At 32.0% G+C, this 15,108-nt stretch overlaps 1 protein-coding gene across 1 annotated transcript; it reads right to left on the minus strand.

The window, feature by feature from the left end:
• Positions 1–4,351: 4,351 nt before the first annotated feature.
• Positions 4,352–8,545, minus strand: LOC111385634 (bax inhibitor 1-like). The gene is made up of 6 exons (XM_023010045.1): positions 8,300–8,545; positions 6,046–6,189; positions 5,864–5,955; positions 5,050–5,236; positions 4,804–4,959; positions 4,352–4,689 (listed from the first exon to the last, which is right to left on the minus strand). The coding sequence occupies exons 1-6, from the start codon at positions 8,414–8,416 to the stop codon at positions 4,639–4,641; spliced, it is 747 nt and encodes a 248-aa protein (XP_022865813.1). The 5' UTR covers positions 8,417–8,545; the 3' UTR covers positions 4,352–4,638.
• Positions 8,546–15,108: the final 6,563 nt, after the last annotated feature.

Consider the following 15,108-nt stretch of genomic DNA (forward strand, 5'->3'; position numbering starts at 1 on the left):
ATTATTGTATATCTCCTACTCTAGGCTCTCATCTTGACATCTCACATCTCTGACTCCGACTTTACATCCTCAGCTCCGCCAAGGCACCAAGTGCCAACGCCAACCAGTCGAGCCGACAAAATAAGAAGCCAGATTCCAGAAAGCAAAAGGCGAATCCCCAAATTTTTTTCCCTTATTTTTTTTTTGGTTATTTCAATTTGTGTAAATTGTAATAATTTTTTTTTTGTTTTTTGTTTTTAACATATTAAATTAGCACTTTGTTCTTTAATTGCTCGAAACGGCACAAACTTCCAGTGGACCACCAGTTCATTGTTGCCTCTGGGCTCTCGCTCTCTGGGAATCTGTGATTGCAAGTTCAAGTTGCCAAGTATTTGAAAATAGTATATATTGCATTGTGAGATTGTGAATTGATTTTGTGAAATTGTGAATTGCACTAGTTTTTTGAGTTGCTTCCAGTATTTGTGATTCATTTGACATCTCGAATTACTCCCACTCCTAGTAGTAATTGGGTGATCAGTGAATGAATGATAGCACAATTATTTATGTGGAGAAAGATATATTTTTCAGGTTCAATAATGAAGTTATTATGCAATGATATCAAAGTATGAAAACTCGCAAAAAACAAGTGTAATATATAAATTATGTCGTTTTTAGTATTGATGTACTATTGTTTTATTTTTTTATCGTCATTAAATCCCCGACCAAAACCTCGACATTCGTCGTCAAAAAATTTTGCCCGCACTGAACTAAAATCCTGGCTCCGCCCCTGCATATACATATACATATATATATATATATACATGTATATGTATATATAGATATGTATATATATATGTATATATATGTATGTGTGTACATATTTATAGATATAGATATATATACATATATATATATATATATATATTTCAACTAAGTTTGAATTTCAAATTTAAAATTTTAAATTAGAAATCTCCAAGCAGCTACAGCTGCCTCTTAAGGCAAAAGGTCTTTTCATTAATTTTTTTTAAAGTTCTATTTGAGCCACATAGGCTAGCTCGGACTTGAGCGACTCTTCAGAATGGGGCTCAACCAAAGTATTGACTCAATTCTTTCGAGTCACGAGCCAAGCCGATTTAGGGTTTTCTCGGGCCGAGCCGACTTGGACTTTTCTAGAGTCGAGCCACAGGTCGCACAAGCCCATGAGCCAAATTTACGCTCTCGGGTCCACTTTTTTTTTTCTAATTTTTTTCTTCCATAATTGGTTTTTCCCATCACCTATTTTGGAGCAATTAGTCGCTCATTTTGGAGCAGTGGCGGATTTAAGGATTGGCCCGCCCTAGCTGGATTCGTCAGAAAGAATTTTTTTTTTTTTTTTTTTTGATAATAGATAAAAATTTTATGTTATATAACTAGTAGTTTATTTTATTTTCAAACTCTTCTTTTGCTTAGTTGATTAGAGTTTGCATTTTTATATTACAAGTCTTGGGTTCAATTCCTTCCAGTCCATTTCATTGTGCAAAATTTTTATTTCTACAATATTTATCAAAATTAATTTCCTAAGGAAAGGATTTGAAACTATAACTCTAATTTTGGAAGCTTAACCATCATGGCAATGATTGAATTTTGAATATAAATTTAACATAATAATATATGTTAAGATTCTAGGCGAGTCAATGACTATTTTATTTGGTTGGTTTTTGTCGTTTTAAATATTTTATACTTTAATAATTTATAAGCTATGACTTATGAGTATTGAGTTTTAATTTATATGTTACTTGAGAATTTGTCTACAATGAATTGTGATATTAAAAATTAATTTGAGTATCGTGAAATGTGAATATGTGATTTATGAAAATTGAAAATGAGAAATTGGAGAATTTGTAATTTGTGATGAATCGGTGTTGAAAATTGGAATGGAAAAGGGTATCTAACATTTTTGATCTATTTTCAAATTTACGTTTTTAAAAAGTTCAAAGGCTAACTTTAGTCAAATTGACAATGCCCTATCAAGAAATTTGTCCAACCCAACCACCATCGTGTAGTTCTAGACCACATAGAAGAAATCGGTAGGTTTGATTTCAAACTCCACATGTTAGAAATACTTAGAATTGCAAATGGGCCATGCTTCCATCTCTTGAATTGCAAACCACCAAGTGCTAGTGTGTAAGAAAATTCTATTCCACTTGTATATATGCTTAATTTTTTATTTTTTATTATTATTATTTTATTTTTTACAAAAGAGTTGTGTGTATTTTTCATAAATTTTTAAGGCCTGTTTGATTTTAATTCCTTGTTTGATTAAAATAATTTTCTTGGCAACTCATTTTCCATCCCTCTCCTCCCATGTGACCCTTTTTTTTCTTCGGTTTTGTGGAAAACCAATTTCCATGGGTTTGGTGAGAAATCAGTTTTTCATCTCTTATTTTATTTATTTATTTTTTTGACAATAGAAATAAATTTTATCTACAATTATAACAAATTCTATCCATTTAATTGATTATTTTCATGAAATATAAAGTCAAATGAACACCAAAAAATTCAAAATTTCAACATTTTTTAAGTGAAAAGTTATACCAATTAGACACATTTAATTGATAATTTTTAGTAAAACAAGTTTTAGACAATTCAATTTCCTGAAATTCTTTTTCTTTCAATCCAAATTTCATTCTTGCAATCAAACGGACGCTAAGTGTTTTAGTTTGGCTTCGAATCATGACCGAAATTGAAACCAAAACGTATGCAATAGTTTGGAACAAGTCAAATCAAATTATTGACGGATTCGAATTGACTCAAACAAGTTCTTGTATCTCCCGATCAACTTCATCTCTTTCATCACCACCATCATCATGAAATCATCTCAACTATTGTCCATTGTCATCTCCTGTGTCGAGGAAAGTCCTTGGGTCGAACAACTAATTTTGAATTTTTTTTTTTATATATATATATATTCATGAAGATTGTTATTGACCTTTTATTGAATATTCTTGTTCTATGTATAATATATTATCTCAATTAAACTACAATTGGCCCTCGTTTGCCCCCACTTAAATTAATTTTTATTTTTTTCTCTTCTATTTTTAACTATACGATTTTTCATAAAATAATATTACATATAAATCAAAAAAAATTTCAACCGCCCATTTTCCTAAAAAAGAAATAAATAAATTCATCCACTAAAATTTGAAATAATAAAGGTCAAGTCAGAGCTGGTATACGCGTATAACTCCCCAATGCACTTGTCAGTTTTAGTTTATTACTGATGAGTGAGTTTTACGCATCATTTTTAATGCCATTTAACTTTATATTAGTTGTCTTCTAGCAATTTAGAATGTTTTGATATGTGTGTTCCAGTGTTCGTGTTGTTTTACTTATTAGGTAACTTAGTGAAAAATGGCGAGTTTAAAGCATGATAGGGAGCCACAGGCATTTGATTGTGAAAGAACTAGCAAGGACATCTTAGGTAAGGGAAAGAAAAATAACAAAGCTAGAAGAAGACAATGGAGAAATCCGGCCCCTCGACGACGCAAGAAGCAACTAACGATAGAAGTTTGGCGCCGCAACAATTACCTTGAATCTTGATTACTAGTTCCAACACCTTTTCTTCGTGTCTAAATGAACATTCACTCGTTTAATCTAACTGAGTTAGTTCCTTTCGTGTTCTTGTTCTCTTTTTAAGTTTTTGATTGTTAAATCCTCAACCATTTTGGCACTTGCGGCTCTTGCAACTGTCCCATAAATGATGTAATACCAAGGCAAATGATGCAAAGTTAATTTCTCAAGGTTATCAAACTCGAGTATGTTCCTAATGTAATCTCATACATATGAAACGTCAAAAATCTAATAATGACTTCTCCATACTTCGGGAAAAAGCAAAACTCAAAAAAGGGAACCACTGCCTCACTTGGGGAAAAGCCAAAAAGACAATTGAATGCCTTCTAAAAGACATGGATCACGACCCTACTCAACATTGAAATAATCCATCAAAAATTTGAAATTTGCAATCTCCATAGATATTTTCTCAAAGTTCCAAGTTCAGCAGCAAAGATTTAAGGGGAAAAAACATATTTCTGAAACAGTGTATTCGTTCAGCATTCGAAAGATGCAAGACCCAATTCTTCTAATAGGGTTAACATAAGAACACTAGTACATGAAAATTATTTCTCTGAGACCATGTGGAAATTATTATAAATTTACTCGTTTATATGTGATGGTGATCCTTCAGGATATCCATAAATCTACACAAAACCTACTGTCTTACCTACCTTAATCTTTCCTAATACATGTACCCAAATCTTCAAATGCTTTGTTATCTCCTATCAAATAGTATATTAGCTTACTTCCTAACATGTTTCCATGTATTCACATGCAAGAGAACACAATTCTAAAAGATCAGACTGTTTTCCTCTTTGTTCATTATACAACCCAAAAGGAAGGGGAAAATAAAGAACTTATCACATGCATATCTAAATCATTAGCATTTTTAACTTCCAAAAAAGGCATCCCAATAGTTTCTGCAGTAACCTAGGCACAAAACAAGTTCTCACACTGCATAAACCGAATAATAAGTTCCAACTGCTATAATGTTTGGGTCAAGGAGAGTAAGTTTATAGACAAGGAAGTCATCTAGCATACTGTTTACATCATTGTTGCCCAGTAAACTTAGTTCCTCCTCTTCTTTTTCTTCTCTTCCTTCTCACGCGCATTCTTCAACTGCATGATAAAATTTGATGATGTCAGTCCACATCAACATATGATCGTGTGCTAATGATCTAAATAGTTTAAGACATTCTCAATTCTCAAAATAAAAATTGTAAAACCACTTACCATGATAATTAGGATCCTAACAAAGACGGCGGCAAAATCAGAAAAGAGGGTCAGAGCGTGTTTCACATAGTCAAGATCCCCGAAATGAGCCTTCTCAATTATATCCTGGGTGTCAACAACGATGTAGCCCACAAACACCAAAAGACCAAAATACAACTGCGAGATAACAAGGATATATGCTTATCAAATTTTGGTAATAATTTCAACTTTGCATCCGCAGAAGGACAAAAAGAATTAATCTGCTACCTCAAATTTGAAAAGGGCCATAGAACCACCAAAAATTGAGGACGCAAAGTGCAACCAGAAAAGGATTGAGAGACCAGAAGAAAGTAGGCCCCCTAGGTACAAGTATTCTCTACGCCTCGCTACCATGGCAGCCGCTGAGAAGCAACCAAATGCCACAGCACAACCAACTAGAGCACCAAGAACAATGCTGTATCAAGAAAAATTTGCATCAGAAGAACATTAACAGGACTTAACTAAGAATAAGAGTATGCTTCCAATAATCTTAAAATGGTTAAACAATACAGAAGGATAATATGGATCCAGCATGCCAAAAAATGATAGGCCTCAAAGAAAGAGGGATCAAGAGGAAGGACATAAAGATGATACCATAAAAAAAATAAAATTAAACTTAATTTCTCCTTGAAGCCAAAACAAAAAATCATAGCTTTATCATACAATAGATGTCTTAATTCCATCCTCTTGGACAGAGCAATCTACATGACTGAACACAATGAGACAATCATAAAATTAAACCCAATAGCTTCTCAATTTGGTTGTACATGTTCTTAGAAAAGATATCAAGTACAAGTCAGTAAATAATTCTTACAATCTTTCTTTTCCAACATATCTAAATTATATATAAGACAATGAGAGAGAGAGAGAGCTAGCGAGTGAGCGAACATAAGTATCCATAACAATACTCGTAAAGCTTGTGGTTTTGGAAGGAATCAATGCAAGGCTTACACCGAGCAAAACAAACAATAATGCCTCACAAAACGAACAACTGACGCAGAATGAAACTCTGAAACCATACAGAATTGTCAAGGATACATACCTTGGGTCAAATTTAATAGCCAATTCAATCAGAGGACCAATAGACGCCCCTTGAAAAAGTGCAGCGGCCATAAGTAAAGAAACCCTTTTTTTCTGTTCATTATCGAGATCATGTATAATAAATTAGAAACAAGACAATATGTGCATGTCTTCAAACTAAACAATTAACAATGAAAGTAATACCTCTTCATAAGGAGGCACAGAGAGTAGCCAAAAGATGCTACCCACGGATGCTAAGGTAGTCAGTAGGCCCCCGATATTCCAAAGGATATGAATGTAAGCTCCGACAGCAGCTGCTATTAGAGCACAGCATAGTGAGAGATAGACCTGAAATCAGACAGTCCACTAAGTGAGCCTTTTTTGAATTTTAACAAATCTAAAGAACAAGTGCCGAGTATAGCAGAAATAAATCATTAATCAAAAAACACAAAACAAATGTGATCAAAGGAAACTTAAAAGATAGAAAAAATAAGGGTGCGTTCTCCTTGGCATTTTCGGGCCATTTTCCGTTTTCCATTTTCTAAAAAACCGAAAACGCATTTGGTCGACTATTTTCAAAAACGCATTTCTGAAAACACGGGAAAATTTAACAAAGAAAACCCAAAACGACTTTTTGGCATTTTGAGTGTTTTCAATTGTAAATGGCCAAAACATGGAAAACACTCAAAACGCGGCATTTCCTCTTCACTATTCATCTCCAGTGTTCCTCTCTCGGCTCTCTCCTTCTACTCACTTTTCCGGCCGCCAAACCACCACCCATCAGCTGTCAAACCACCGGATGCAACCACCATCAGCCTCGCCTCCTTCCCCTCTACAATCCCCAACCAACCACTAGCCACAAATCAACACAAAGCAACAGAAAATCCAGCCTAAAAAACGAATGTCACAACCCCTTTTCCGCCGGAATATCCACCTCCGGCGACGCCCACGGTCGCACACCACCAACACTCGATAGCCCTCATCTAGGCGATCAATACCATGTCCTAACATCAACCAGTAATGCACCAATTCGTTCTAATGTGAATCAATCAAACATGGCAGTCGCGAACCAAACCTGCTTGCTTCAATTCGCGTTTCTGGCGATTGGCATCAGTCGATTGGCGATAGTCGAGTATTAAATATGTCCCTACAACCATGGGTAACACTTTAATTTCATGCAGAAATCATTGCCGGAATGGGAATTTTCGGCCGTTCTAATGTCTCGCAACTAGCCTCTTTTGATCAGAAATTCTAGCCTGTTCAGCCGGAGTTAGGGCCAGCTATTGGGTCGGGTGTGTAGATGACTTTGTGGGCTTCAAGTTGGTGCTATGTTCCAGTGGCCATGGTGGCCGGAAAGTGGTGTTTTGGAGGTGGCGGTATTGAGAGTGAAAGAGAGAACCGGAATGGGAGTTTTCAAAATTTTTTGAACCAAACACGTTTTCTAATTTTTCGTTTTGAGAAATTGTTTTTCAGAATGACAAATCAAACGTGTTTTTCATAATCTCAAAATGAGGCCTCAAAACAGAAAATGGAAAACGATTTCAAAACTGAAAATAAAAAACAGAAACGCAAAGAAAACGCCCCCCAACTAATTCTAATTAGTGAACTAATATTAAGGGCCAAATCTGAGGAAAAGTGGAAACCCTAATTTATATTGACGGAAAATGAAAGAAATAGAAGCTTCTAACATCAGATAGCTTTAAACAGAAGGATGGGAAAAACCAAAAACAAAGAAAAGTATACAAGTAAGCTTCCAACGCATATAGAGAACATTATAAAAAGATACCCAAAAGCAAAAAAACTTCCAGCATAATAACAATTTTTTCATATTTTCCAAGTAATTACTCAAATTCCACATATGCCTGCAATTATGTAAATTAACCCTCATTTTAGACATGATATTGATATAATTCGTTCATTACAACTTTAACCTATAGGATAGGCCAAACCGACCAAAGAGCTGATAATATTCATTCAGGCAAGATATTAAACTAATTGATCAGTTCAACAAATATTAAAACATATGATCGTCCAAATCGTTACCCTATATTTAAGGTCAAAAAACTCAATTTTGCGAAAACATCAATTCAATCGCGTATGGAATTTTTTCCGATTCATGTTGGCCTAGAGTCAATCAATTCTTTGAATAAAATATATTTCCCAAGAATCGAATATATATATATAGAGTAAAAGAATAATAATAATAATAATAATAATAATAATAATAATAATAATAATATACGCATGGCAATCTATATGATCGTCCATACCCTAAGATTATAATTGGACTCAAAGAACCAATTCAGAAAAAAAAAAAAAAAAAAACCCCAAATTAAATTTAAACTAAAAATTTCCAATTTAGGTTACCCTAGAATCATCCAATTTTTACAGAAAACACAAAATTCCCCAAGAACCGAAAAAGGATAAATTAACAAACCCATTAAGAAAAAAAATTAACCTGTTTGAGATGAGTTTGAACGACTGGTGAAATCTGGCGGAAATTCTTTAGCGAATCGTAACTCCAACGGTTCCCAGACGCCGATTGCGAGGTGAAGAACGATGCAAATGTGTCCATTATTTGAATTTATTCAGTTTCTCACACAACCGAGAGAAGATCGAGCCTAGTTTTTATCTATCGATTCACAAGAATTAAAAGGCGATTTGTCAGAGAGACTCTAGAATTGTAATGGGAAGACGCTTTGACGATTCGCTTATATAGAGGCGAGTCTTGATTTTCTGTAATCTCCGGGAATTTACTGGAATGACCTTTGCTAATTCTACTTCGCTTTGTTATTAGAACAAAGCTCGGAGTGTTTAATTGCCCACATTTTTTATGGAAAATATTTTTTATTTTTCATCAAAATTTAGTGTTTGATTGCAATATTATTTAGAAAATTTCATTTTCACCTTTTCCCCCACGCATATGTATTTTCCTTGAAATGGTGAAAAATCAATTCCCACCATTTTGATGGGAATTCGGTTTTCAGCTTTATTTTTTAAAATTTTCAATAATGGGAACAAATTCTATCAATAATTATAAAAAGATTCATTCCCTTTAATTGACAATTTTCATGAAAAATAAGACTAAACGAATACCAAAAGATCGAAAATTTCAATATTTTTCAGATGTAAAATTATACCAATTAAATACATTTAATTGACAATTCCCAGAAAAATAAATTTTATATAATTTAATTCTCTGAAATTCGTTTTCTTTCCATCTTAATTTCATTTTTACAATCAAACGGACCTTAATTGAAGATAATGAAATTACTTAGTAATTTATATACAAAAGGTGTGAAAAAGGAGCTTCGAAATTCTTTTACTTATTTTTTTATTTGGTTGAAAAAATTCTTACTCAATTATATTTCAGCACATTATGTGTATATAAATCATTATATATATGTAACACAATCATAGTAATTATCCATTTATCCTTTTGGATTTTAAATTTCAAATTTCTAGTTTCTATTCACTTAATTAGTTATTTGTCAAGTTCCGGATATTTCTTTCATATTTTTAGGTTTTTTTTATCATTTCGATATATTTAGTCAATGTTTGTTGTCTAAATTAAAGTCAATGATTAATTTTAATCATATATTTTCTAGAATTCATAATTTTTTAACCACATATTTTGTCAGCTTTTATCTAAATTTACTAAAAATTTAATCCAAAGAAAGCCCTAGTATGATGGAGTAATTATCAAATAAAATAATTGTTGTTTGCTTCCTTTATTATTATTATTTTTTTGAAATTACATTTTCTCACTATTTAATAAATTTTAAAAATGAAAATTCTATTTGACTCTATATCAATATGTTTGATAAAGATTTTCAAGATTATAAAACGAGTGGTTCGAATATTATATGTGAAAAATGAAGTGTCACTAACTCATATTCTTTCAAAAATGAAAATTATTTTGTGTCATATTTTAAAATTTCATTGAAATAACACATTGAATATATTTTTAATATAGATTTAAACTATACAAACTATTTTTGTTTCAGTATACTAAACTTTACCAATATATAAAACCTTTATTTGAAATCCATTAATTTTTTTTTTCAAATTCATTATCAAAAATATATTTTCTAATAAAATAAATTTACACGTAAATTAAAAAAAACCTTTTAACTATACAATTTTTAAAAATCACTTCTACAAAAATTATTCTTTAAAAAAAAAATCTCAAACAGGGACAAATGTTAGTGAAACATTGCTAAGAAGTTGTTGCAAGGGTATAAAAGTAAATTCAGTTAAAAATTGTATATTCGATATATTATTTATTCCTACACTTCTATTTTCTGCTACTGACTATTGAGCCTTATTACAGCCACGTAACACAACCAATGAAAAGTTGCCATGTCAACCCGATGACATTATATTCTTTCCCGCGGTCTGCTTTAGTTGCCGTGCATGTAAGGCAATCGAATCGGTCGGTCGTTGGACATTCAAGGAGGGCTGAACAACAAAATAATCAAACTGGAAAATCGAGTCAAAATCGTTTTTATGAAATCGTTGATATGATTCCACATAGATCCAAGGATGAAGTCAGAAAATTTGTTCAGTGCGGATATAATTTAACACATGTTGAACATTGAGTTTTGGTCAAAAATTTAGTGATGATAAAAATGCTATAAAATAAAATCGTGGGTTTGGGCCTAAAAATAAAACTAATGTAAATTAAAACATGTGTTTTATTTCACCTCCATGTTGCTAAAAAATAATAATAATAAAAGGGGTTTGGGCCTATAATGCCCGCACTTGTCTCAACATGGCTCCGCCTATGCATAGATCCGTCAATATTTTGGTTTTAAATCGAACCAAACAGCATGGTTGGACATTCAAATAGGGCCGAACAACGAAATAGTCAAACTGTAAAATCGAAACAAAATCGTTTTTCTGAAACTGTTGATTTGGTTACACATAGATCTGTCAACATTTTGATTTTAAACCGAACCAAACTGCTATTTGGTTTAAATTTCAATCTTTGCAAATCATTTCAAATCGTCAAATCGTTTACAAAAAACGAAAAATAAAAAATTGAAAATAAATTATTCTAAATTTTTATTTAACCCAATAAAAATTTAACACATATCAGCTAAAAAGTTGCATTCATATTAAACATAATTCAATTAAACTCAAAACTCAATTTGACAATTATACATTTCAATTAATTAATTAAATCATATCCAAATACTCATCAATCATCACAACTATGAGCGTAAAATCCTCAAATTGGATAAAGTATTAAACAACTGCTGTTAAATCATATTTATCGATCCTCCATTACAATTTAGTAGACAACTAAATCTAGATTTTAATTCAAACTTGCAAATTTTATTTCCTTCTACTAATAATTTTCTCAAGTTTTGTTTAAATAAAAGTCAAATTCTCCAAATTCTATTATTTTTTATTAATTCTTTTTTTTTATTGGTAGTTATGTTGTTTTATTCTAATAACTGTTAGGCTCCTTTAAAGTAATTCGCCAACATTTGAATTGAGTAGAAATGTTGTATGATTCACATAAAATCACAATAACTTGGTATTATTGTATTTGAATTTTTTTATTCATTTTCTTTTATTAGTTATTTTATATCATTCAACTATAATCAACGAATTCATATACTATATTTTTATATTTATGAAGAGAACAAATCAAGCATTACAATTGTAAATGGACACCATTTGTATCGGCTAAGAGTTTAAAATATTTATATCATATTGTTGCTTTAAAATGATTATAATTATATAACTTTGATTTGTAATTTTTTAAATGATACAATTAATGTATTAACGTGAAATTTTAGATTAATATTTATGATTTAACTTATTTGATATATATTAATTTTGTTTTGTTAAATCGTAATTTTAAACAAAACAAAACCCAAAAAAATGATTTGAATTTGTTTGGTTTAAAAATCGAAGTGGTTTGATTTTTCCAAATCTCTTTAAATGGTTTGGTTTGAAAATTTGTCTCAAATCGCCAAAATAAAACCGTGTTCACCCCTACATCCAAATTTTGTGATTCATTTCTCTTATAATTAATTTATGTAATACGTGGATAAAAACTTACTATCCCTATTTGTCTATCATTATTTCAAAATTATTATTTTCACAAATTTATATTCAATCACACATTCAACAATAAAATATTTTACAAGTAATCTTAATTTTTTTTCTATTTTTTAACTACACATTCTTTAAAAAATTCATTTTCTTACTTTAATCGTAGACAAAGAGGGACTAAATTATATTTGATTTATAAATTTATATTCATCTAAATAAAAAAATTACTACTGACAACGTCCATGCACTAGTCCTTTTGCAAGATTCTTAAAGGTTCCAAAGTCATTATGGTTGAATGTTGTGTTTTCAAAGAAAACTAGTCGATGCCACGTGCATTGTACGATTATTGTATTTAATGTGTCTTTATTAGCGTGACGTAGAGATTTTAGTTTTCTTGGCTGATTATGCTTTTGAAGTTTGAATTAAATTTTTTGGCATAAATGTTCTTCGCCAGTTAGTAAAAATTAGATTTAAAATTGTACGAATATAAGTAAAAGATTTAAAATTAGATTTTTTGGCACTGCTTTCTTGCGAGGACTCCCCGCAAGACCGTGCAGGGAGTCCCCACACCAATTGGTGCAGGGAACCCCGCACAAATGTGCGGGGAGTCCCCGCATAGTCATTTCTACCCCAATTACCTTGCTTCCTCTCTCTTTCTTACTATATTGAGGGTGAATCAAAGGGCTGTAAAGGAGAGAGAGTTGGTGTATGAAGGAAAGAATGGAGTGGGCGTAAAATTAGAATTTATTAGTGAGGGTTAAATCATTCAAATCAATTGCTTTGGATTCACATTAACATGTTTAAATTCTGAAAATCTTGGTTTTTATTTTCATAATTCAGTATAAATTATCTGATCTATCACTGAGACAACTGAGTTTTGAGAAAAATTCAAAACCTCACAGATTCTCTCCCGTTTATTTCTCACTTTAATGGGTTTTAGTAATCTTGCTAAATTATGAGTGGTATACTTGATTCCATATATTTTGTGTAATCTATTGAATGGAGATTTAATTCCTTAAATTCTTAATAAATTTTCCATCTGGCATCTGGGTTCATTTCAAAACCCTAAGATTCTTTGTTATTTTTCAAATTTTGTGTATCTTCAAGAATATGTTAATATGGTGGATGGTTTGCCATATATAATATCCCATTTGGGTTCTCCTTTAAATTTCAAGATTTATATTTAAGTTTAAAGGGAAAATGGGTAGAGAAGAAAACATAGATTTGAGCGGTTGTACTGGTGGTGGTGGCGGCATCGGCGATGGTGGTAGATCGAAAAAGGAGAAGAAAAAAAAAGTTCCATATAGAGGATTAGGTGTAGCTCAACTGGAAAAGATTAGATTGGAACAACAAAAAAATGATGCAGCATTAATATCAACTAATCTTTTAGCCAAATCAATTGTTTCACTTTCTTCAAATTCAATCCCTTTAGCCCCACCATACGAAGAGATTAATCACAAAAAAAACAAGAGAAGAAATGAAGAAGAAGTGAGAGAAGAAAATGATGATGATGATGATGAAAGCTTGTGTCTGGATTTGCATGAAGAAATGACTTCACCGTCCTTTTGAGTAAGAAAAAATGATTATGGCTGATATCTGATTTCTACAGTGAAATCACTATTTAGCTACAGTAGAAGTCCGAACACTATTGCAATTACAGTGAATTTTATTCATCTTTCTATAAGTAGTTAGATTCAATCCCTTTAGCCCCACCATACGAAGAGATTAATCACAGAAAAAATGAGAGAAGAATTGAAAAAGTGAGAGAAGAAAATGATGATGATGAAGAAGAAAGCTTGTGTCTTAGTTTGCGTGGAGAAATGGCTTCACCGTCCTTTTGAGTAAGAAAAAATGGGTATGGTTGATATATGATTTCTACAGTGAAATCACTATTTAGCTACAATAGAAGTCCGAACACTATTGCAATTACAGTGAATTTTATTCATCTTTCTATAAGTAGTTAGAAAACATAAAAATAAGGAAGAAATCCAGAATGCAAAAGTGGGAATTTGAAATTTCGTACTTAAAACTCTAAAGAAGTAGTTGGAATCTAAAAAAGGGCTTCATCGAAGTATGTTTCTTCGTCGAAAAACTCTAGCTTTTGTATAGACGAGACCACTTCATCTAAGTCATTGGATAAAAAATCAAGTCCACTATAGCCATCACCCGCCTTATCCAATCCCAAACATTGAAGATTAAGAGGCATGAACTGTTTTTCTAATGGACAGTTACATCGTAGCAATCACATGCATTCAATGACGCATCACCTCAAAATTGAAAAGCCTTACGCATCTAATCATCATAATTACCTACCATCATCATTTTAATTTTGGAAAAACGTAAAATAATTATTGTTTTCATACGGCTAACATTTCGTGTTTTGTGCTACCCTAGAGCTACACTTATGCCAAACATCACCTTATTCTTCATAGACTCGCGTTTATGTTCAAGGCCCTAAATAGAATTCACCTCTACGTTTAAAGGTTCTCCTTGAAAGGACATAGCCTTATATATATTCAATGCTACATTTTCACTCCAAGGCTATATTTCAAAGCTTTAGCTTCTCTTCAAGGCTTCTTAAAATGGGAGCTTCATTTTCTCTCCAAGGTAGTATTCAAAGCTTTGGTTTTTCTCTAGGGCTTCTCTCTAAAATGGGACTTGGCCTCTGTAATTAAAGTTTCAGCTTCTCTCTAAGGCTTTTCCCCTAAAATTGGACTGTACCACCTTAATATTGGGATTTATTCAAAGTTCAAGTCCAATACCTTACATAAAATATTGATAAATGGACTAGAGGACTATTGTGTTGTTGCTTCATCTATGGTATGTAAACTCTACTACAACAAGATGTCAAAACACCCTTAAAAGAAAACGTTTGACAAGATTCAAGCTCTTCTTCAAAATTCTACTTTCAAAGTCCACATCTCATATATATAACCAAAACCTTGGACTTGGGGACTATTGTTACATGATGTTTCTACTTACATGGCAATCCACGTGGCCTCCAATTAAGCAAGGATGCTCTCCAAGGCAATGCATGACATCAACGCCTTGTCAACATAGCCTTCAAGGCTAGGTTGTTGTCTCTGGAGTATACATTTTTTGTTCGAACAATCTGAAAATAATACATTGATAAAATTATCATATTGTAACTTGCACACTTTAACAAGATGATCAACAGAATCAGAATGTTAATTCGAG

The sequence above is a fragment of the Olea europaea genome, unplaced genomic scaffold (assembly GCF_002742605.1).
Source record: "Olea europaea var. sylvestris unplaced genomic scaffold, O_europaea_v1 scaffold3235, whole genome shotgun sequence".
NCBI classification, from domain to species: domain Eukaryota; kingdom Viridiplantae; phylum Streptophyta; class Magnoliopsida; order Lamiales; family Oleaceae; genus Olea; species Olea europaea.